A 25,491-nucleotide genomic window follows, 5' to 3' on the forward strand; every position below is an offset into this window, starting at 1 on the left:
AGCATGGAGGAGGAGGTGTGATGGTGTGGGGGTGCTTTGCTGGTGACACTGTGGGGGATTTATTCAAAATTGAAGGCATACTGAACCAGCATGGCTACCACAGCATCTTGCAGCGGCATGCTATTCCATCCGGTTTGCATTTAGTTGGACCATCATTTATTTTTCAACAGGACAATGACCCCAAACACACCTCCAGGCTGTGTAAGGGCTATTTGACCAAGAAGGAGAGTGACGGGGTGCTACGCCAGATGACCTGGCCTCCACAGTCACCAGACCTGAACCCAATCGAGATGGTTTGGGGTGAGCTGGACCGCAGAGTGAAGGCAAAAGGGCCAACAAGTGCTAAGCATCTCTGGGAACTCCTTCAAGATTGTTGGAAGACCATTTCGGGTGACTACCTCTTGAAGCTCATCAAGAGAATGCCAAGAGTGTGCAAAGCAGTCATCAAAGCCAAAGGTGGCTACTTTGAAGAACCTAGAATATAAGACATATTTTCAGTTGTTTCACAATTTTTTGTTAAGTATATAATTCCACATGTGTTAATTCATAGTTTTGATGCCTTCAGTGTGAATGTACAATTTTCATAGTCAAGAAAATACAGAAAAATCTTTAAATGAGAAGGTGTGTCCAAACTTTTGGTCTGTACTGTATATATATATATATATAATGTATATATGTGTGCCGACGTCACTGTTCCTATCCACCATACATGCAGCATAGAACACCACATGACCATGCCGCGCAGTGACCACCAGGTGGCGCGCCCGCTGTGCAGACTCAGGCCGCCGGCTGCAGGAAGGAAGGAAGAAGCTTCTGGAAGAGCCTGGAAGTCTCAGCCCTATACAATATAACGTGCCGGGGCTGAGGCGGAGACTCACACTCAGCCGGTGACTGGGCACAGGTAAGTGAAGGCGCCAGCGCATATTACACATCTATAATGACAGGACCACTGCACTATTTCATGCTAGCAGCAGTTCTGGGACTACAAATCCCGGCATGCTCGGGTCCTGTAGCAGTTAGGGAGCACCAGTGGTGGCAGGCCTCGGCCCGGAGCCGCTGTCCGCGTCTGGCCCTATGAGATGCTGCCAGCACCTATGTTGTGCCTGCGGTTCTGATCACCCGGATGTAGTGAGTGAATTGCACGGTGCATCCTGGGAGCCGTAGTTTTTCTTCCAGACAACGTGGCTGGTGCAATGATTGGCGTGCGGGTTATATAAGAGGGTTGGGAGGCGTGTGATGATGGGTCCTCCCCTGTGCGCCCTCCACATGTGGTCGTATAGGCAGAGGGTACAGCTACCGCACATGGGCCGCTTCTAAATTTACAGTAGTATTGCTTTGTGTCATCACACTGTCTGCATCCTACTGTACTGCTGCCATAAGGTCTTCTGAGGTTTGGCGCTGGGCAGTGTCAGAGGGCAGCACCCAGCTCTTGACCGCTGATCTGTAGGTGACCGCCATGTACAATATGTGGCTGGGGACTGGTGTGGGCACCCCCTAGAGTACAGATCTAGTCCCACGGTCGTCCGTGCCCACCCCTCAGGGTTGCCCTTCCACCAACTCATGGTTGCCCCTCCGCCCACCCCTTCCCTCAGGATCACCCACCTTCCCCTCACGGTCACCACTCCGCCCCCCCCCCCCCCCTCAGGGTCGCCTGCGCCGACCTTTCCGTCCCCTAAATGTTATCCACTCCGACCCCCCTCCTCCTTTCCATCAGGGTCGCCCCTTCCCCAGGGTCACGCACGCTGGCCCCTCCGCCCCTTCCCCAGGGTCACGCACGCCGGCCCCTCCGCCCCTTCCCCAGGGTCACGCACGCCGGCCCCTCCGCCCCTTCCCCAGGGTCACCCACACTGGTCCCTCAGGGTCACCCACCCCCCCAGGGTCACGCACGCCTGCCCACTCTGCCCCCCATGGTTGCTCATGCCGGCTCCCAGGGGTGCTCACAATACTGTATTATCTCTTTCACTTTATTGACAATGTGTTACTATGCTGAGTCTGCTGCAGACCCCCCTATGAGGACTGACCCCGGGTGCCCTCTTTTTAGCCCTTCAGTCATGTTTAGTCGGTTGTGTTTGTGCTCCTGGCTAAGAGTAGACGCTGGGAAAGCTCCTGACATATTCTTCAACGTTCCCTTAATCCACCGTACTGGAGACCGGAGTAGTGTCCTCCCCGGGCAGATGGACATTTGTTTGCTGTTCTACCTGTATGGGAGATGATTCACACTGCACTTTCCTGCAACGCAAGACAGAAGAACAGAAGTGTGACGTCCATTCTCCTACATTGGTCACAGATGCTCCGGCCTCCATCCAGCCTGCGGCCATTGTCAGTGCTACCGGCTGCTACCAGGAGGCTCAGACGCTCTGTGCGCTGACACTAACTCCATGTGACGTGTCCCCAGCAAGAAGGTGGCTGAGCACTGCTGTGAAATGCAGAACGTGTGGAGACTGGGTCTGTGACCAAATACTATGTCTGTGACTCATTAACTACTATGGATCTTCCATTTGACTTTTCTTTCTGTGGCAGACTTTGAAGCAACATGGCTGATGAGGAAGGCAGAGAACATCCGCGCAGTCTTCAGGGCTTGCTGCATATGGCCATTGAAGCTGGAACAGAATCGGGCAGCGAACTCCAAGCAGGACAGATGTCACACGAGGTACAAAAAAATAAAAATCCAAGACCTGCGATCCTGTAAAGGAACGCTTTATAAATCCAGAGTGCACAATAAAGTTGTTTTTTTTTATCTACTAAAGGTTGCAATTTTTCCACTAATTTCATAAAATCTTATTAAAGAACTGAGAACTGCAACGTCTGCAGGAGCCTTTTCTCCCAGGGATTCGCTGTAGGTACTACACTCCCTATTATCACTGGGCGTCCCCCCGGCCTCAGGTGAAGGGGCTTAACATTGCTTCCTTCTGCCCATAGAGGTGCAGTGACTCCTGTTTCTGTGCTCTTGGCTATATTGTAAGAGCAGATGTGAATACCGATTCACCAAGAACAGGGTGGGAGCCGGAGGTCCCCTCAGTGCTACACCAGGAGAGAAAAGCAACCTCTGAACTAGGATCAGGCTCGGTGCACACTGTGTCTGTGCACTTCGCATACAGTGCGTCTGGAGCTTTTTCCTGATGTACAGTACAGACCAAAAGTTTGGACACACCTTCTCATTAAAAGATTTTTCTGTATGTTCAAGACTATGAAAATTGTACATTCACACTGAAGGCTTCAAAACTATGAATTAACACGTGGAATTATATAGCTAACAAAAAAAGTGTGAAACAACTGAAAATATGTCTTATATTCTAGGTTCTTCAAAGTAGCCACCTTTTGCTTTGATGACTGCTTTGCACATTCTTGGCATTCTCTTGATGAGCTTCAAAAGGTAGTCACCGGAAATGGTCTTCCAACAATCTTGAAGGAGTTCCCAGAATTGCTTAGCACTTGTTGGCCCTTTTGCCTTCACTCTGCGGTCCAGCTCACCCCAAACCATCTCGATTGGGTTCTGGTGACTGTGGAGGCCAGGTCATCTGGCGGAGCACCCCATCACTCTCCTTCTTGGTCAAATAGCCCTTACACAGCCTGGAGTTGTGTTTGGGGTCATTGTCCTGTTGAAAAATAAATGATGGTCCAACTAAACGCAAACCGGATGGAATAGCATGCCACTGCAAGATGCTGTGGTAGCCATGCTGGTTCAGTATGCCTTCAATTTTGAATAAATCCCCAACAGTGTCACCAGCAAAGCACCCCCACACCATCACACCTCCTCCTCCATGCTTCACGGTGGGAACCAGGCATGTAGAGTCCATCCGTTCACCTTTTCTGCGTCGCACAAAGACACGGTGGTTGGAACCAAAGATCTCAAATTTGGACTCATCAGACCAAAGCACAGATTTCCACTGGTCTAATGTCCATTCCTTATGTTATTTAGCCCAAACAAGTCTCTTCTGCTTGTTGCCTGTCCTTAGCAGTGGTTTCCTAGCAGCTATTTTACCATGAAGGCCTGCTGCACAAAGTCTCCTCTTAACAGTTGTTGAAGAGATGTGTCTGCTGCTAGAACTCTGTGTGGCATTGACCCAGTCTCTAATCTGAGATGCTGTTAACCTGCGATTTCTGAGGCTGGTGACTCGGATAAACTTATCCTCAGAAGCAGAGGTGACTCTTGGTCTTCCTTTCCTGGGACGGTCCTCATGTGAGCCAGTTTCTTTGTAGCGCTTGATGGTTTTTGCAACTGCACTTGGGGACACTTTCAAAGTTTTCCCAATTTTTCGCACTGACTGACCTTCATTTCTTAAAGTAATGATGGCCACTCGTTTTTCTTTACTTAGCTGCTTTTTACTTGCCATAATACAAATTTTAACAGTCCATTCAGTAGGATTATCAGCTGTGTATCCACCTGACTTCTGCACAACACAACTGATGGTCCCAACCTCATTTATAAGGCAAGAAATCCCACTTATTAAACCTGGCTGGGCACACCTGTGAAGTGAAAACCATTTCCGGTGACTACCTCTTGAAGCTCATCAAGAGAATGCCAAGAGTGTGCAAAGCAGTCGTCAAAGCAAAAGGTGGCTACTTTGAAGAACCTAGAATTTAAGACATATTTTCAGTTGTTTCACACATTTTTGTTAAGTATATAATTCCACATGTGTTAATTCATAGTTTTGATGCCTTCAGTGTGAATGTACAATTTTCATAGTCTTGAACATACAGAAATTTCTTTAAATGAGACGGTGTGTCCAAACGTTTAGTCTGTACTGTATACTGTAACGTGCCCTTAGGAGACCATTCACTAGACGGAGGCCAAAAGTGTGTTCTTTCATCCAGTTTGCACCTCGACACCATTGGTTTAACTCAGCAGACTGCACTTTCCTATACAGAGGGTCACTGCAAAGAGACCTATGCCATGCAATATACGTTTCTTTAGGCCCCCTTCACATGTCCGTTTTTTAAGGACCGCAAACACGGACATAGGTACACCCATTGTATTCAATGAGTGTGCGCACATGTCAGGTTTTTCACACATCATGTTTCCATGTAAAAAGCCTGCAGACATGTCAGGTTTTTAGCACAGCATGCACAAAATGCGTGCTGCACACTGATGCCATCCATGTGTCATCAGCATGACACGTACCGGAGCCTGGGAATCAGTGGTACAGTTCGCGCTGTTCCCCGGCGCCGGCTGCTGTTTGCGCTGTGATCGGCGGAAGCAGGAGACAATGATGGGAGTTGTATTTATACTGTGTAAAATTGAAGATTTAAATTAATAAATATCGTGGGCTCCTGACGATTATTCATACCCAGCAGAGGGAAAGCCTCCAGCTGAGGGCTGATATTACTAGGGAAAGAGCCATTGGGCAAAACTGTTATTGATAACTGGCTATTAATAAAGCTCATAGCTGTTTCATTAGCATTTACTGACTAGATTATAGGGGTACCCCAGAAAAAAATTGACGTAGGACCCCCTATAAAATCTACCCAGCAAAGGCTAAATAGACCGCTCTCATAATGAACTGCGATGATCTCAGTGAGGTCACCGCAGTTAATGGACCCTCTTGCTGCAGCGAGTCGTTCTCTCCTGCTCTTCTCGCATCAGTTCACCGTTCATGCTGAAGAGCACATGTCGCACAGATGGATTACGGCGTGGGACACTATGGATTCTTTTCACATCGGACTGGTGAGGGATGTTGTTGTGTGTTTTTTTTTTTTTTTTTTTTACAGGAGACCATGGCTTCTGAGGATTAGGCATTAAGGTGAGTATAAATTTGCTTTTTTATTTTTAAATAAATGTGTAAAATAGGATGTGATCTTTTATTTCAAATAAAGGATTTTTTTCAGGCTGTGTCTTATTTACAAACTTTTACTATGGGGTTAGTAATGGGGGCGTCTTATAGACTCCTCTCCATTACTAACCTGGGCTTCATGTCAGCTGCCAATACAAGGCTGACATGAACCCCAACCCTATTAACCCACTTGCCACCACACCAGGGCAAGAGGGAAGAGCGGAGGCTAAGCACGAGATTTGGGGCATCTTATTGATGCGCCATTTCTGGGGCCCCTGAGGGCTGATGTTATTAGCATCGGAGGGTGGGCAGGATCCCTGGCTATTAATATCAGTTCACAGCTGTCTGTTTAGCCTTTGCTGGGTAGATCTTATAGGGAGGACCCTACGTCAATTTTTTTTCTGGGGTCCCCCTGTAATCTAGCAAGTAAATGCTAATCAAACAGCTGTGAGCTGTTAATAGCCAGGGAACAGTTTTCGCTAGTGGCCCCTTCCCTGACTAATAATGTCTACCCCCAGCATCCGGCTACTCCTCTGCTGGTTATGAATAATCAGCGGGAGGACTTAGAACATTTAGCTAGTGTGTGTTCACCACTTCTGGTTGTCATTCTGACCGGTTGGTGGGACAAAACATGTGGTGCTGTAGTGTAGAGGTGTCCAGAGATGGATGAAATGGTTCCCAGCTGTGTAGAGTGAGTATACAGAGGAATGGCGCAAGTGCCTGTGTACTGTATAATGACTTCTCTGTCCCAAGTGGACTGGCATCCAGAAGTCCCCATGTTGGGCTACTTTCACATGGTCCGCTAAATTTATCGGACCTGTCCATTGGGTATGTTCAGACAAAGGTATTTTCAGTCGAGTTTTGTCCTATGTGCTAGTTTACATGGGCTTACACACTTTTCACAGGTCTGTGCTAAAAAATCACGGCATGTGCTAACCTGGTCTGATTTCCATACTAGACTAGGGCAGCTCCTGCACCCGTCCGCTTAGCACACAGTCAATCGCCTCTTCAATTTGTAGACATTCCTGGTCCACTAAATTCAGCTGCCCATGTGAATATAGCCTTAGCCATAATATTGGGAATTCTTAGGTTACAGAGGCTACAAGAAGGAACTAGACTCATAAAAAGTAATTTATCTTGGGCAGAATAGGACTTTAGGTGTTTTTGGCACCATAAACCAACAAGTTGCTGCCATCAGAGGAGCAGTCCTATGTCAGATAATGGTTGCACATTTGCAGACTATGCTGTAAATGTCTGATGGATTCTGGGACCCTCGCCGATCTCCAGAACAGGGGTCCCCAGACTTCTGTCCCACCAGGTAGAGAATGAATGGAGAGGTGGCTGCGCACATGGAGGATGGTGTGTCGTTCTGGGGAGATGGGTGCTGGTCCCAGAGGTGGTACTCTAATCCATCAGATGTTTAAGATCTAAGGAGAGAATATCCCTTTAAAAGGGAGAGGAGCGTACAAGTATGCCTGGTGGGACGCGCGCAGAGTCATCAGTACAGGACTCATACATGATGCCTGATCTAAGGTGACTCCAATGGTGGCACATCACATACAGTTATGGTCATAGAGACCACTTACTAAAGAAGCGGCTTATCCGGAGTATGTGCCGAAATCTTTTGGAATCGGCTAAAATCTGTTATTTCTGCATGTGTGGACTAATACAACTCCTGGCAAAAATTATGGAATCACCGGGCTCGGAGGATGTTCATTCAGTTGTTTAATGTTGTTGAAAAAAAGCAGATCACAGACATGGCACAAAACTAAAGTAATTTCAAATGGCAACTTTAGGGCTTTAAGAAGCACTAAAAGAAATCAAGATTAAAAATGTGGTACTCAGTAAGGGTAATTTTTTACAGACTAAGCAGAGGGAAAAAAATTATGGAATCCCTCAATTCTGAGGAAAAAATTATGCAATCATGAAAATAAACACACAAAAGAACACTCCACTAGTATTTTGTTGCACCACCTCTGGCTTTAATAACAGCTTGCAGTCTCTGAGGCATGGACTTAATGAGTGACAAACAGTACTCTTCATCAATCTGGCTCCAACTTTCTCTGATTGCTGTTGCCAGATCAGCTTTGCAGGTTTGAGCCTTGCTATTGACCATTTTCTTCAACTTCCACCAAAGATTTTCAATTGGATTGAGATCCGGACTATTTGCAGGCCATGACATTGACCTTATGTGTCTTCTTTCAAGGAATGTTTTCACAGTTTTTGCTCTATGGCAGGATGCATTATCATCTTGAAAAATGATGTCATCATCCCCAAACATCCTTTCAATTGATGGGATAAGAAAACTGTCCAAAATATCAATGTAAATGTTACGCTCGCACCCGGACTGACTGGCATGAGCGTGATTAGTGATCCCACTGTACCATGAACCGAGGAGTGCCTGGAGGGGCGTAGCTAAGTATCAACCTGATCCGACCAAGGTCGCACGGCGGCTCAGTCGACTCCGTGAACCAAGGAGGAACTGAGCAGAGGGACCAGGTGCTACTCCAGTTCAGACCCCGGTCACAGCTGTTGACCCACACCGTGGAATGCAGGAACAGGCAGGTTAGACTGGCATACAGGCAGGTGGGTATTGACAGGCACGGCTGGTATGCAGACAGGTTGGTACTGGCAAGCACGGCTGGTATGCAGACAGGTGGGCACTGGCAAGCACGGCTGGTATGCAGACAGGTGGGCACTGGCAAGCACGGCTGGTATGCAGACAGGTGGGCACTGGCAAGCACGGCTGGAGTACAGACAGGGAGATACTGGCAAGCACGGATGGAGTGCAGACAGGGAGGTACTAGCAGTTTGGAGCGCAGGCTGGACAGGGTCCAGTACAGACTGTGAGACAAGCAGAGTAAAGCGAAACCGCCGGAGCGGAGGACAAGGCAGAGTAGAAAGGAACCGCCGGTGCGGTGAGCAAGCAGAGCGGAGCGAAAACCGCAGGTGCAGTGGGCAAGGCAGAGCAGAGTGGAACCGCCAGAACGGTGGACAAGTCAGAGCAGAGGGAAACTGCTGGCGCTGTGAGCAAACAGAGCCGAACAGGGCTGAAGGTGCAGGCAGAGAGGACAGGACTCTGTTCACATGGAACAGACTGGAAAATACAGGAAGATGGCTAGAACACAGGAGGTAGATACGGAGGAAGGGAAAAGGGACAAGCAGAACCAGATACACACAAGGTACTTACTATGAAGTAGCGAGTGGACACAAAACTCACAAACAGAAGTACAGAGACAACGAGTTGGAGTTAGGTGCAGGTTCAGACAGTGCAAGAAAAGGGAAGGTATGGACATAGAGACAAACAGGTAACAGGCTAGGAGACAGTTCAGACAGGAACTGATACTGCAACGAAATACAAGAACGAGCCTGGGTATACAGCCCCCAGGGTGGCGGAAACAGACTAGAAGTCACAGGTAACAGGCCTGGGCATACAGCCCCCAGAGTGGCGGAAACAGACTAGAAGTCAGAGATAACAGGTCTGGGTATGCAGCTCCCAGGGTGGCAGAAACAGACAAGATACAGGACAGGACCTGGCAATTCAGTTGCAAAGACAAACTGAGTGAAGGTGTTGCTCAGGCACCTCCTTCTGGGTGGAGGGGGTTTAAATATCCAGTGACTCACAGCAATAGGCTGGGGATGCATTAGGAGTGCACCCACAGCAGCTATAACAATCAGGAAGTAACCGGGCCGCCGCCCTAAGCAATTAGACAAGAGACATGCACACAGCATGAACTGGAGCAAGGTTTGCAGGCTGGACTGACAGGTAAGATTGCGGTCTTGCATAGTGGGAGGTGGTGCACTATGCAAGCACGCCGCCAGGGATGTTACAGTAAACTTCGGCATTTATTGAAGATGTAATGACAGCCATTTCCCCAGTGCCTTTACCTGACATGCAGCCCCATATCATCAATGTTCTCTTCATGCAGCCATCTTTATAAATCTCATTGGAACGGCATCAAACAAAAGTTCCAGCATCATCACCTTGCCCAATGCAGATTCGCGATTCATCACTGAATATGACTTTCATCCAGTCATCCACAATCCACGATTGCTTTTCCTTAGCCCATTGTAACCTTGTTTTTTTCTGTTTAGATGTTAATGATGGCTTATGTTTAGCTTTTCTGTATGTAAATCCCATTTCCTTTAGGCGGTTTCTTAAAATTCGGTCACAGACATTGACTCCAGTTTCCTCCCATTCGTTCCTCATTTGTTTTGTTGTGCATTTCCTGTTTTGGAGACATATTTAAGTTTCCGGTCTTGACACTTTGATGTCTTCTTGGTCTACCAGTATGTTTGCCTTTTAACAACCTTCCCATGTTGTTTGTATTTAGTCCAGATTTTAGACACAGCTGACTGTGAACAACCAACATCTTTTGCAACATTGCGTGATGATTTACCTTCTTTTAAGAGTTTGATAATCCTCTCCTTTGTTTCAATTGACATCTCTTGTGTTGGAGCCATGATTCATGTCTGTCCACTTGGTGCAACAGCTCTCTAAGGTGTGATCACTCCTTTTTAGATGCAGACTAACAAGCAGACCTAATTTGATGCAGGCGTTAGTTTTGAAAATGAAAATTTACAGGGTGATTCCATAATTTTTTCCCTCTGCTTGGTCTGAAAAAAATTACCCTTACTGAGTACATATTTTTAATCTTTATTTCTTTTAGTGTTTCTTAAAGCCCTAAAGTTGCCGTTTGAAATTACTTTAGTTTTGTGCCATGTCTGTGAGCTGCTTTTTTTTAACAACATTAAACAACTGAATGAACATCCTCTGAGCCCGGTGATTCCATAATTTTTGCCAGGGGTTGTAGTTCCCTGTTTGTTCTTTGGGAGGGTGGAAGCTTTTAGTTTCTGCATAAGAAGTTTCTTCCAAGGTTGGATCTGGCACTTTCCTCGGTATTAATCATGACTGCATTAGGTCAGCCGTGTAGGATCTTGGCCAAAATATGTATTATGTTAATGCCCCGTCCTGGCCAACCTCCATGTGGAAATTAAATAGGAATTATGTTTACAATGGCTTTCCATCTTATCCGTGTGCTACATGCCATTTTTTCAGCTTGTCTTTGACAGTGCAGAGCTGCAGTTGGCCCTCCAGATTTAATCCTTCGTCCTCCTGAATTCCAATCACTGCTAAAGCAACCTCCGGATGTTTTTCTCCTTTACGCCTTTATGGTTTTATAATTTTTTTTTTCCCCCGTCATTTGTGAAACATAAGTTTTATGGTGGGAGTTTAATGTAGGAGCTGCTGCGTTAGTTGAAGGGGTTGTTCATTGTGTGTGTTCATCACTCCAGCATCGCCACTTTGGTGGCCCCTGTTGCTGACCATTCAGTGTCTGAGGATCGCTGGACAGGACAGTGATGTGATTGGTGTTGTAGTTGGTGCTCTGTAAACCATCCGCTAGCAGGAAATGATCATAGGAAGGAAACCCTTGTGTAAGACTCGTGAACGTATTTTTTGGTTTATGTGGGAACCGGACAGCACACAGACCGATGTTGGCTCATGTCCACTTGCAAAAATATTGCAGCAAGTGCTAGACCGGTCCAATGTACAGACCCTACTAGAGTATGTAAATGCGGGACGCTCTATGCGGACAGAGTCACATCTGCAATTTGTGTATGCGTCTGGTCCCATAAATCCTGTAGCCCCTAACCAAAACATCAGCCGAACTCGTGATATAGTCTAGTGTGCGTGGGGGAGATAAGGGTCTGATTTTGTCGACAGAGGAGTCCAGCAGTTGCTCTCGTACAGCAGCGGTGAGCAGGGGGCTGTGTATAGAGGAGGTGGGTGAGATGGCTGCCAGCCGAACAATGATTATCAGCTTTCTAAAGTGTATGGCGGGGGGGCTTAAAACTTTTTCCCAGAAGCTTGGGAAAATCCTGTAGCTTGTCCCTCCTGTGTATATTTTACCTTCTCCTCTAGTTTCTTTAAACCCTTAATGACCAGGTTTGAAAGGGCTTAGCCTTTTTTAGTTTTTTTCCTTTCTACATTTCAAGCTGCTATAGTTTTATTACCGTATATTTTCATTGCTGTTCACACTTTTATAGGCACAAGATTTTTTTATGATTTAACTGTTGAATGAACTCTTCACCTCATTACCCAGTGTGTGTAGGTTTTTGCTTTGTGTAATGTTTGCGTAAGAAAATGTATCTTATGCTAATTTTTTTTTTATAATATGCCCCGTTCAAAATTTTTTTTTTTCTTTTGTGCTATTTTTCACTTTAACTGTGGCATTAGGAGAATATTTTCCCTTATCTGGGTCTGGGAGGACTCTAGCTCTGAACCTGGGTGATGTCTGGTGATCGGTAGCTGCATTTCTAATGCTTCTACGCTTCTTTGTAGGCTGAAAATGAAGAGGTATCAAATGCTTTTCTTACTTCTCTGGGTCCCTTTCTGTTTCTGACAGCCTTGGGCCCAACAAACTACTTCCAGATTGCAGGAGTCTTAAAGGGTATTCCCATCTCCAAAATCCTATTCCAATATGTAGTAGGTGAAATAATATTAACAAATGCTTCCAATTAGAAATATACAAAACCTACAAAAGACAAAAAATATATCATACCCTACCATCATTATATATAAATGTAAAGCAAAGTTGCATATGAAATATAGGGTACTTAGTGAACTATTTTTGATCAAAAAAAGTTATACAAGCCGTCCCACCAGCGGCAAGGTGACCCTAAATTGGGACGGTACCTATGCTGCCTATATTAAAAACCTTACTGTATATCAAAGTTGAAGTAATGCATATAAAAGGGTAGACAAATAGGACCGGGTCCCAACTCCAGACCACCTAGGCCCGTGGTAAGCTACATATATACTAATCAGCTCAACAAAGGGGATGCCACACCCTTAATTTGCACAGAATGCAAACAAGACAAAAAAACAAGCAATGTGAACTGAGGTCTAAGATGGTACACATGCAAGAAATAGGAGCATGTTCACACTAGCAAAAAAATACAAAACCTACAAAAGACAAATATCTCATACCCTACCATCATTATATATAAATGTAAAGCAAAGTTGCATATGAAATATAGGGTACTTAGTGAACTATTTTTGATCAAAAAAAGTATACAAGCCGTCCCACCAGCGACAAGGTGACCCTAATTGGGACAGTCCTACACTGTTGTCTATATTAAAAACCTTACTGTATATCAAAGTTGAAGTAATGCATATAAAAGGGTAGACAAATAGAACCGGGTCCCAATGTCAGACCACCTAAGCCCGTGGTAAGCTACATATATACTGACCAGCTCAACAAGGGGGACGCCACACCCCTAATTTGCACAGAATGCAAACAAGACAAAAAGTATGTATGTGATATTTTTTGTCTTTTGTAGGTTTTGTATCTTTTTGCTAGTGTGAACATGCTCCTATTTCTTGCATGTGTACCATCTTAGACTTCAGTTCACATTGCTTGGTCAATTAGAAATATAGCATAGCTCTGATTCACTATGTAGCTTACCCCATGTACAGGGCATTGCAGTAGCTTAGATATCCATGGTTACGACCAATAACAACTGTCACTATACCTAAGCTACTGCAATGCCCTGCACATGGGGTAAGCGACATAGCGAATCAGGAGAACTATACTACATTTCTAATTGGAGGTATTTGCTAATATTATTATTATTATTACTACTACTACAGCTACTACATATTGGGATAGGATCTTGGAGAAGGGAACACCCCTTTAATGCAGCCATGTCATCAGATGCCGTTGCAGACTCGGGACCTGCATCATCAACCCTTGAGAGGTCAAATTGTACAATATTTTCAAAGACATTAGATAAGTTGGTCGTTCATCAACGGAAAAAAAAAAATCGAACTGCATTGGCCGTGTTGTGTGTTTTTTTTTTTGGCCTGTTTATCATCATCCAAAAGAAATCCAACATGCCTGATACTCCATATTGAATGTTCTTTACTCCGAAACAGCTGACTATTGTTCATCATGGTCAAAATCAGCCATTTCAGCATCTATCCAACGCTCATGTGCACCAATAGTTATTTTCTTTTTTATGGGCGGTAATAGACATTTGTAGATACATATTATTTTTCTTTTGTGTGAACGTGGTGCCACCATCCTCGCTGTATGTTGTGTATTCATTTATGTTTTGTAATATTTAGTCCTGACATGTTTGTTGGAAAATACCATTTTATTTAATTTGTATTCATCCAAATTTTATAACTGTCAGACCCTAAATTGGCCATCTGGTGCGTTTTGCGTCTTCCGCCCCGATACGGGAGCATTATGTCATATTTCGGTATGCTAGCAGGCGCGCAGATAAGTGTCCTCGTGTTACTCGCGGCCCTGTGATCTTAAGCAGATGGAGACCAGGAAAGTGCGTGCCCTGCAGATGCAGATTAATTTTCTGCTTTTAGATGGTGGTGATAGAAAGCAGGGTCCTTCTACGTAAACAGCAGAGGGAGAGAGCGGTGAGGGTCCGTGTGCGACTCCTACACGATTAATTGCTCCTACGCGGCCCGTGATCCGGGAGAGCGTCACTGCAGCTACAAGGTCTACAATGCCTTAATAGATCCGAGCGCTGCGGGCGATCAGCGAAGCGCACCGTAATCTTTACTTCTTATAGCGGCATTCATGTAAAGAACAGTAATTAGCTGGTGTCTGGTACGGGGAATATCTGCTTGACCGAGCTGCACTAAATCTCCATCTGAAGAAGTCGATGATTAATGTAATGAGAATTTAACTAAATGGCGGACAATTTTTGAAAGGTTGGATTGCGGATCTGTTTTTTTTTTTTTTTGCAGCACTGAGGCTTGTAGTGCCATGTTGCAAACACTGAAGAAGGATTAAGTATTTGCAGCAGAAAAATGCTGCGTAAAATATGTGCTTTTTGCATTAATTTTTGATGCAAAAACACTGAGAATTGACTGAAACGTCTTCAAATCTGCAAGGAAAAATAAGCAACGTGTGCATGAGACTTCAGGTATTTTATTTTGCTGGTACTAGGATATGCTTCAGTTATTGTGGCAAAACTGTGCAGAAAAAAACCCACGACAAATACTTAATGTGCCTTTTTCAGATTGGCCAATGACTAGTTTTTATTTCTTACATTTTTGGGGGAGAAGGGATCAAAAACTATTACAATAATTGTCACCATGGTGTATGTATAAAATTATTCGTAGACTAGATCATACAGAAGACAGGCCACAAATACGTGTAGAAAAGGCTTTGCATTGAGCAGTAAAGCGGCCCGGCGACCAGAACATGGGACTGCTATGAGAAATAGATCATGTGATGTAGGAAAAAAAAAAGTTTTATAGGTGGTGTAGCTTACGGTGGGGAATCCATGAGAGTGATTGCCAAATTTTATGGGGGATGCAGAATTTTGCCCCCTGCCACCATACATAAAAATGATTGTGAAGTTGACCAAAAGGTCCTCAAAAGCTAGACATCATGCTGCGATCCAGAGAAATTCAGGAACAAATGAGAAATAAAGTAATTGAGATTTATCAGTCTGGAAAAGGTTCTAAAGCCATTTCTAAAGCTTTGGGACCATTATCCACAAATGCCAAAAACATGGAACAGTGGTGAACCTTCCCAGGAGTGGCCGGCCGATCAAAATTACCCCAAGAGCACAGCGACAACTCATCCAAAGTTCCAAGACGAAAACCTGCTGAGCAAAAAGAACATAAAGGCTCGTCTCAGTTTTGCCAGAAAACATCTTGATGATCACCAAGACTTTTGGGAGAATACTCTGTGGACTGACGAGACAAAAGTTGAACTTTTTGGAAGGTGTACGTCCCATTACATCTGGCATAGAAGTAACGCAGTATTTCAGAAAAGGAACATCATACCAACAGTAAAATATGGTGGTACTGTGATGGCCTGGGGCTGTTTTACTGCTTCAGCACCTGGAAGACTTGCTGTTGTAAATGGCACCATGAATTCTGCGGTCTACCAAAAAATCCTGAAGGACAATGTCTGGCCATCTGTGCGTGACCTCAAGCTGAAGCGCATGTGGGTTATGCTGCAGGACAATAATCCAAAACACACCAGCAAGTCCACCTCTGAATGGCTTAAGAAAAACAAAATTAAGACTTTGGCGTGGCCTAGTCAAAGTCCTGACCTTAATCCAATTGAGATGCTGTGGCATGACCTTAAAAAGGCTGTTCATGCTCGGAAACCCTCCAATGTGTCTGAATTACAACTATTTTGCAAAGATGAGTGGCCAAAATTCCCCCAGAACGTTGTAAAAGACTCATTGCCAGTTATCGCAAACGCTTGATTGCAGTTGTTGCTGGTAAGGGTGGCCCAACCAGTTATCAGTAGTGATGAGCGAGAATGTTCTGTTAACCTTTTCGGCGAGCATGCTCGGGTGTTTTCCGAGTATCTTCAGCGTGCTCGGGTGTTATGTTTTAGTCACTCCGTGCTCATGATTCGCGACTGTTTGACAGCTTTAATACATGTGAGGAATGCCTGTTTCTTAGGCATTGATCCCATGTATTAAAGATGTCAAAACAGTTGCAAATCATGTGCACGGAGTGACTAAAACATAACACCCGAGCATGCTGAAGATACTTGGAAAACACCCGAGCATTCTCGTAAATCTCGAGTAGCGAGCATGCTCGCTGTCAGGAACGACACCGGCAGGATCATACAATATCCCACCGCTGCCACCAATTTGTCAGGAATTTCCCAACACACACAGTCAGGACGACACCGGGGAGATCACACAATATCTCACCGTGCCGTCACGCTGTCCGTATTTCGTCCGGAGTCGCGAGCACTCGATCCAGACTACTCTCTACGTAGGTATCGGTAGGCGACCAGTGAGCGTATGGCGTAACACCCTGGGTTCCACAGACTGAATCCGTGTTTAACGCCCTCCTTACGGTCACTGTCAGCTTCTCGATAGCCCAATTATTAATACTCTTTGCCACCACCGGCCGAGTTTGAAATATAATACAGGCCTGGCCGGACGCCTGCGTTTTGGTAGCGTATATGGCTTCGGGGGAGGGAACGATTACAGAACAAAAGAAACAGAACTATTACATTTTATATTTAATCCAAAAGGGAGGCAATGTTTAGGAAAAATATAAACAAGGATGTTATAAAGGAGACATTAAAATACATAGGCAGTTACATAAAATAAACAGGAGGAAAGAGAAGATAACTTACTCTATACGATCGTGGAGACGATTCAATATAGGAGGAGGAGGGGCTCTCCAGATTATGCTGTTATTGAACAGGACCCGTTGCTTATAATTCTTATCCCCCCCTGGCAATGAGTGCTCCTGTCTTCTCCATAGATTCTTTTATACCTAATGGGAAATCTGGCCACACGCCCCTTGTGGTGACATCATGTGGGCCGGTCTCCAGCCTGTACATTTTTATTAGAAACGCTAACTTCTGCGATAACTCATCGCCCGTTGACAGCAGAAGCTTGCAGACTACGCCATTTTTTCCCTTATGATTTTATCTTTATTTTGATATCACACTTCACCTAGCTGCAGTCTGCCATTCTGGTGTTTTTGCGCTGCAGCTCCCTGATTTTGGTTACAGCCCTGGAAAACTACCTATACATTCCTGGGCTGATTTGGTCACTACCCATTTGGGTCTCGTTATTGCCGGACGTATGGAACTTATAATATTTCATATCTAATATCGGAGTCAGTGCGTCTAGAAATTTTCCTTTGAGGCTCGGGAAGCAACTTCAACAGTTACACGCAAATTAGTGCAAGCCTGCGTTTTAATTACCTCCTGCGTCTTTCAGAGACAAAATGCTTACTTCCTAACGAAGTTATAACACTCCTTGGCTGGCCGTGTTTGAATAAACTATTTACCATGCGTCTGCTAATTGGAGCTTTTGTGCTGAGCAGAAGGGGAATAAGGGAGGGGGTGAGCATCTATGTCAGGCAGATATGGAAGAACATTTTCCTGATATTAATATTGTCCTGACACTCGCTCATCACTAGTTATTAAGTTTAGGGGGCAATCACTTTTTCACACAGGGCCCAGTAGGTTTGGATTTTTTTTCCCTATATAATGAACACCTTCATTTAAAAACTGCATTTTGTGTTTACTTGTGTTACCTTTGTCTGATATTTTTTAAAAAATGTTTTGATCTGAAACATTGTCACGTTTAAAACATTATAAGAAATCAAGAAGGGGGCAAACACTTTTTCACACCACTGTATATGTGTATTACACTATATATTACACTATACTAGCACGTTGCTGTGACTCAGTGTGGTTAAATGGAAAAGAAAGAAAAGAGAAATTTTAGAAACGTGCGCTATTTAATTTCACAATGCTTGTGGGTATACAATATTTTTTGTTGTTCCATTGTCTGTGTAGATATAGAGATTGTCTGGTTTGCCGACTTTAGAACACGCAACATATAATTGTCCATGTGAGAAGCAATCCGTGTCTAGATTTAAACCCCACAATTCTAAACATTGGCCCGGAGCTTTGACGGTGATTGCAAATTTAAAAATCTTAAATATCCTAAAGTTCTTCACCTATTCCTTTGAAATTTTGACACCGTCAGGTGTCACAATGGAGCCGGTCATGTCAGGGATTGCTAGTTATGCAATTCCCTAGTACAGAGGGAATGTGACAGGAGGGGGTGCAGAGATAAAGGCAGGCGGCAGAGAAGGAGGGGTTGACCCGCTTGACATGTCCCGGGCCGGTACCAGCCAGATCACAGCGCCGCTCCTGCTGGTGGCGCAGTGGGATTTGCACTCGCTCGCTATCCGCCCACTTCTGCGAGTCTCTGGTCCAGCTCAGAGCGGAGGCCGTGGCCTGCGTCTCTCCGTGCAGCCTCCCTCTCTCCTTCCCTCCCCTGCTTGTTGCGCAGTCGGAAATAAGACTCACCTGGAGGAGAAGAAGCCGCAGCAGCGGTGCCGGAGAGCAGAGGCGGCTGCTTCTCGGGCAGTGGTGGTGATGAACAGCAGCGTCTTTCAGCCTGGAACAGACGGTCTCGTCATTTCCCTTCCACCCCCGCGACCAACCCCAATGGGGGACACGAAAGGAGCAGGGCACAGGCAGCGGCTGGGGCGAATGAAGGAGAGGGAGAAGGGTTTATGAATGGGGAGAGTCAGCCTGGGACTTAGCACATAACACCCTCCTCTCGCTGTTGCTTTTACGTCCAACAGCTGGTATATAAAAACATGCGTGTATTCGAATGCAACGTTGTTTCAAAATTTCAAAACAATCGGTGAAGAACTTTTGTAGATTTAAGATTTTGAACAAATGAAAATTTTTATTTATATAGAAGATTAGATTGAATTATTTAAAAAGAAAAAAAAAGCCCTATTTCCAGATTACCCCTTTAAGAAATACTCAACATTATGCGTGATTCCCATTCATATCAGTAGGGAAAACTTATGGGGGGGCTCCCCGTCACCGGTCAGGTTTCTGTTCAGTTTCCCTTGATCTGTTACTGATATGTTACCACGTTTACTTTTTTTTTCTGCTCATCCCTGTGATAGAGGAGACAATGGCTACAAGAAGCTATGAGCAGTGCGTTTTCTGGCCAGGCTGATGAAGTTCAGCAAATGAAGGAGTGCCTGAAGGAGCTAAGCAGCGAAACAAGTGATGAAGACGGGGATGACCGGAAGGAGAAAGCCCTGGAGTTACTCGCAGACCTGTGTGAGAATCTAGACAATGCTTCTGGTAAGATGCATTATATTTTTAAGTTGGAGTACATCAATAAAGATTCAGACTTTATCTACTTAAAATAGTTTTTCTGGAGCTTTAATATTCCTTAGGATAGGTGATCAATATCCGATCAGCTGATTGAGGCAGTCACAGTGTTGTGTAGTGGCCGTGACTGGTACTGCAAGCCCTCTTTTATTTATTTGGCGAGTTGTAGTTTATTGGGGTACGTTCAACACTTTTGATCCCTTTAGGATAATTCAGAATTGCAGTATATTGTGAAGTGAACACTCTTGCACAGTCCATCTGTATAGATTCATCCTCTGTGATCTCATGATAATTAATTGGCTCCATTGCTCGCCGTGGCCCCTCTGCTGCTTTCCCTGGATAGTGGTGCTCCTGGCCACGAGCCATGGAGGAAGCGGCCCCGATTCTTATAACTACTACTTCTTATTGAGAATCATTGGGATGCCGTTATCTATTGGTTGATGGATTACTTTACAGCAGAAATCCTTATTCTCAGCTTACATTATGGTGGGAGCATTGACCGTCTTACCCTCCCTGCCTCTGTAATGCTTGATAATGCGGCATGCATAATATTTATTTATTTTTTAAACATGACCTTTTGATTTTTTTTTTTCCCTCCAGATTTCTGTAAGCTGGGTGGGATGAGCTTGATGTTGACTCGTTATTTGAGTTGCCCCCAGGCTGATCTGCGCTGGCGAACCGCTGACTTGATTGGCATTTGCAGTCAGAACGTGCCCTTCGTTCAAGAGATGGCGCTGAGCCTCAGTGCTGTGAGCAAACTCTTGAAATTGCTGGACCTTGACAGCAGTGAAACCGTCAGGATAAAGGCGCTCTTTGCTATATCTTGTAAGTGTTGTTCACACTTTATTCATGTTGTATTGAATGTATGAGTTTTTCAATGTTTTAATTAAATAAATATTAATACACAAGTAACTTTCTGCTAAAAAACTCCATATATCCTAGATGAACACAAGTCCACAACTATAGAGGCTGATTCTCGATATAAGAGAATGTATGGTCATTATGCATTAATCCCCCTGATTGTGTCTGTACAGGCTTGGTGCGGGAGCAGGAGGCCGGACTTGCCGAATTTGTGAAGTTGGACGGTTTTTCTGTGCTGATGCGCGCCATGCAGACCGATATACTGAAACTGAAGATAAAATCCGCGTTCTTACTGCAGAATCTTCTGATCAGCCATCCCGAGTACAAAAGTAGTGGAAATGTTTCACTGACCACAATCCATACATCTGCTACTATTAAAGGGGGTATCTAGGACGATTTAATTTTTTTTTTTACTACGGACCTAAGAACTTATAATCAAGTAGTTGGTAACTACCTGCTTGTTGTGCCTGGCGCTGATCTCTGCCGCCGCAGACAGTCACAGACCATTCCTCCAGGGATTCTACCGCTTTCGCTGACATCACGTCGACAGAGCAATGACTTCTCTTTCGTTCTGCTCTGCTGACATCATTTGACAGCCAGCTCCCCATTGCTTAACTGCAGGGAGCCGATGGTCAATTAGCATGATGTTGGCAGTCACGCCCTTTCGAAAGAGCAAACTGGAAGAGCTGCTCTGTTGATGTGGAGCAGTTGGTAAACGCTATGAGCAGGCACCAGATAAAACAGGCATGTAGTTTCCTCAGTTAGCAACTACCTGCTTGTTAGTTTTTAGGCCCATGGCAAAAATAAATAAATAAATAAATCGTCCTAGACAACCGCTTTTAAAGATGCGTTAATTATACTTGAAAAAAGCCCCATTTTATATATCCTATTATGAAATGGGGGGGCACATTCAGTATACCTGCCTTCTAGAAGAGAGAATATGGCACTTGTATTTCAAGTAAGGACTTGCATTTCACAAAAACTGAGCGAGAAGACTGAGCAGAGCTAACAAATTAGGGAAATTTCAATTAGCTGTAAATAAAGTATAGTCTTATATTCATTATGTCAGTAAAATGGCATTAATCCCACAGCGCTGTACATTATCACTGTCCCTATTGGAGGTTGTGAGCTCACCATATAAGTTCCCTATCAGTATGTCTTTTGGAGCATGGGAGAAAACCAAAGCACCTGGAGGAAACCCACACAAACACGGGGAGAACATGCAAACTCTTTGCAGATGTAGTCCTTGATGGGATTTGAATCCAAGACCCCAGAGATGCAACAATAAAGTGCTAACTACTGAGCCACCGTGTTGCCCTAATATCAAGTTATAGATGCATCCATCCTTGTCTAGAAATGCAGGTGTTGTCCACCACTAAACGACCCCATATTTACTGTTGAGCGCTAAGTGCTGGACTGATAAAGGGATTCCCTCAAAATCCCTCTAGCAGTCAAGCGCTGAGCAACACACAGTAGTCTGTCCCTTGCTTTAGACTTGGCAGCACTAATCTGTACAAGTAATTGTAAGCATGGCTAAGTGCATACCTAATTAATATAGTCACCATGCTGTCAGTGCTCGATAATGTGGTGAACGCTCAGTGCTGGACTGCTTGAGAGATTCTCTATCAGTTCAGCACTGGGCACTCATCCGCAGCTCGGCAGTCAGTCGATGTGCCCTGGCCAGCCCCATGACTATACTAATAGTGTATGTGCTGAGCGCTGCTGGCAGTTTCTGGTAAGGGTACACGGCTTTTACTTCACACACCTATTTACATGCACTATACCAGCATTACTTTAGTTAAAGGGGTTTATGACCCCTTTCTTTTAATCACCATATGGCTTGCATGTGCTGTAATAAAAATGAATTGCACATACTCTCCCCTGGATCCCCTTCCTTTCCTCCATCACACTGGCTGGTTTCTCCACCACTCTCCTCTCCTCACTAGTCAGCGCCTGTCTGCAGAAGCGGTGAGCAAAGCATCACCACTGCTGCCGCTGATTGGCTGAAGCGGTCATTTGAAGAGAATAGAGTGGCAGGGAAAGTGACATTGAGCCGGAGGAGCGCTGGGGTATCCAGGGGTGAGTAGGTGCCATATCTTTTATAGCACGCTCCGGCCATATGGTGATCAAAAGAAACAAGTGGAAAAGTCCTTTAAGTAGACCCATCTCTCAGGACTGGTTCACTTTAGGGAAATATTTGCCCATGGCCGGTTATACATGTCACCACACTGTTTTTGTATGCAGGTACCTTGTGCGCCATGGGGATGATCCAACAACTGGTTTCTCTGCTCCGAACAGAGCACAGTCCTTTCCATGAACATGTCCTCTCTGCTCTGTGCAGGTAATTTCCACATTTTCCATTGTTTGAAGTGAATATATTTATATGATGATGATGATGATGATGATATCACGACTTGTCAGGATTCATTCTACAGAGACTATTTAGGATACATATTATATACATATTGGGACCTATAACTATTCATGTACTATCTAGTATCATCTTTATATTGTGGAATTCATTTTATTTTTGCACTTGGATCATCTAGCAGAATGACAAAATTGCTCAATTTTATAAGAAAATTAGTCTAGAAGTGACATGCAAATTAAACTAGAAGTGCACTGGGGGCGTGTCAGTGGCCTGCTTCTTCCAAGTGCACTGACACACCCCCAGTGCACTTCTAGTCTAATTTGCACATGGCGTTTACACTAGATTTTTCATGACTGGCACATTGGTATCATTTTTATACAGCCGTATCACTGCTTATCATTGGAAAGCTGGCAGACAGGTTCCCTTTAAGTAGTGTTGGGGAATAACCCTTTAACAATTTATAATGACCGCTTCCTGACAGTCCTCTGCATGACTCCCGATTCTAATCTTTCAGAATATATCATCTGACACCTATCGGGTTCCATTCACAATTTTATCATGCCTCTTTATTTCGGATACAATACCAAAAGCTTAAAAAAATAAATAAATGTCAGATAGTAAAATTGAATAATTTATGGGACTATTTTGTGTTACAATATTGAAGAAGGAAAAAAAGTTTTGTAACTTGATCGATAGCTATTTTCCTTTCCCGTGTCTAGTATGGCGACAGATTTCCCACAAGGCGTAGCAGAATGTCAGGCGCCTGAATTGGCTTTTGAAGATTTGCTCAAAGAACGTTGTGAAATGGTGCAGAAACAGGAGGAATATCAGGTAAAGGATATGAGCACCCTATGTGACATTTTTTTTTTTTTTTTGCAATGAGACTTCCATTAAAACTGTATTTAGCATCTATAGCTGGTATGTATAACAGTGCATTGCTGGCTACAGAGAGAGTTGAGAGAGCAGCCATATTTTAGGACTGGTATTAAAGGGGGTAATCCAGGACTACTAAAGTTTTTCACTTTTGGACTGAAGAACAGGCTGGGAGCTGCTACCTACCTACCTGCCTGTTGTGCCTGGAGCTGATCTCTGCCTTCACAGGCCGCTCCTGTAGCTTCTGCTGACATAATGTTGACAGAGCAGCGTCTTCTCCTACCCTCTGCTCTGTTGACAATGTGTGACTGCTGAAATAATAATTGACAGCCGGCTCCCCGCTTCCTAACTGCAGGGAGCCCACTGTCAGCATGGCGTCTGCAGTCACGCCTGTCGACAGAGCAGCCTGAAGGAGAAGAGCTTCTCTTTTGACATGGAGTAGCTGAATCGCCGGCCCAACTAGTGGTATCTTGAAGCAAACTAACAAATGAGCCCACTTTGTCTATTTAATCAGCCCTAAGTATAGATCCACATCCAAGTGGAGTGTAAACTGATAAGCTCCGGTGCAGGGAGTGTCGGAGATGTACGATCGGGTGACACCCCCATTGTATGGGGATCCGAGCACTGGTAAATTATACCCTTACCTCCTACGCTAACCGCTCATTTACTTGTTACATTCTGATTTGTATTTTTAGGGCTGGTTATTTGCATAAGCCCAGCTAATTGTTTTCTAGAACTCTGCAATTAAATTCTTACTGTTAATTAGCTATCAGACTAATGTGAAAACGACTACTTTCTTTTATCTGGCTCCCTTCTCGTTTCTTCCCTTTTGTATTCCATTACCATTTAGTGGAGAAGAGGTAAAAAATTTTCCATATAGAGGAGGATATCTGATCCTCTAGGATGAGTTCTGTCGCCAAAGTACAGAATTGGCACCAACGTGATTATTACTCACGTACTGTATACTTGACACCCGATGTCCACCTCCAGAACTTCATCCCATCAGACATTATCTCATAAACTTTTGATCTGTCTTGGATGGTGATACTCATTTAAAAGGGAGTGTCCAGGTTTGGGATGTCCCAATTCTGCAGGAGGTGGACAAAAGCGGTCTGTACAGAAGCAGTGGGGCTTTACTCTATACAAGGGAAATCTAATAGAACCATTATAAAAATATATATCCTAATAACATGGAAGCCCTGACATCTGGAAATGCGGCACTTGCTGCGTACATATGAAATCGTATTATTGAGATCATCTCAGACAGAAAAAAAAACAAACAAACTTTTTTTTATGCCTCTGTACAGATGCAGTATTCCTGAATGTTTTCTCCTCTTTTAGGAAGAGCTGGATTACTGCGAGCACCTTCTGCAGATCTGTTTCAAAGACAATCCTGAGGATAACGGCATGGATCGGTGATCTGTTTTGGAGGCTTTGTCTACTGGCGGTGCCTCGTGATGGGGCAAGATGAAGATGATATAATTTATAGAACACCCCGGATCCTCTCAGATGTGTAATCTTTGTTTCAAAAGAGAAATCTAAGAATCTGGGATTTTTTTTTAAATAAAGTGAAAAAAATATTGTGAATAATGTTTTATATTCTAGTTTTCAGTGGCATTAACTTGGGGAGCAAACTTCACTATCCAACTTTTTAAAAGGGAATCCACAGTACATTACACTCCACCATAGGATGATACCAGGTTTCTGATAAAGGAGTTGTCCAATGTCACCTAAAATTGGTAAACAGGTAGGCAATGCTTTTAACACCTTCCCAACGTACAAACAGGTACACTACCCTGCAATACATAAGTATTGCAGGTATTCGACCAGTGATCAGATTATCCAACTCCTATTTTGGGACAAGGTAACAAAAAAAAGTGTGTTTTTTGAGTTAAAACAAAAATAAAGTACACAAAATTGGTATTGACGCTTCCAGGAA

The 25,491-nt window shown here is 44.3% G+C and overlaps 1 protein-coding gene across 1 annotated transcript; it reads left to right on the plus strand.

Moving 5' to 3' along the window:
* Positions 1-732: 732 nt before the first annotated feature.
* On the plus strand, positions 733-25,149 carry HSPBP1 (HSPA (Hsp70) binding protein 1). Its single transcript, XM_073657775.1, has 8 exons — positions 733-901; positions 2,521-2,650; positions 19,234-19,417; positions 20,048-20,272; positions 20,482-20,637; positions 22,553-22,649; positions 23,399-23,510; positions 24,894-25,149. The coding sequence occupies exons 2-8, from the start codon at positions 2,534-2,536 to the stop codon at positions 24,969-24,971; spliced, it is 969 nt and encodes a 322-aa protein (XP_073513876.1). The 5' UTR covers positions 733-901; positions 2,521-2,533; the 3' UTR covers positions 24,972-25,149.
* The last annotated feature ends 342 nt before the right edge of the window (positions 25,150-25,491 follow it).

Source organism: Phyllobates terribilis, unplaced genomic scaffold (genome assembly GCF_046119375.1).
Source record: "Phyllobates terribilis strain yellow unplaced genomic scaffold, ASM4611937v1 Scaffold_12__6_contigs__length_324123572, whole genome shotgun sequence".
NCBI lineage: Eukaryota > Metazoa > Chordata > Amphibia > Anura > Dendrobatidae > Phyllobates > Phyllobates terribilis.

Bases quoted from the DNA above. Each gene is read 5' to 3' on its own strand.
- HSPBP1 (XM_073657775.1), top strand. From the start codon at position 2,534: ATGGCTGATGAGGAAGGCAGAGAACATCCGCGCAGTCTTCAGGGCTTG. The intron at 19,418-20,047 runs GTAAGATGCATT...TTTTCCCTCCAG, and splicing joins GAATCTAGACAATGCTTCTG to ATTTCTGTAAGCTGGGTGGG. The intron at 20,273-20,481 runs GTAAGTGTTGTT...GTGTCTGTACAG, and splicing joins GGCGCTCTTTGCTATATCTT to GCTTGGTGCGGGAGCAGGAG.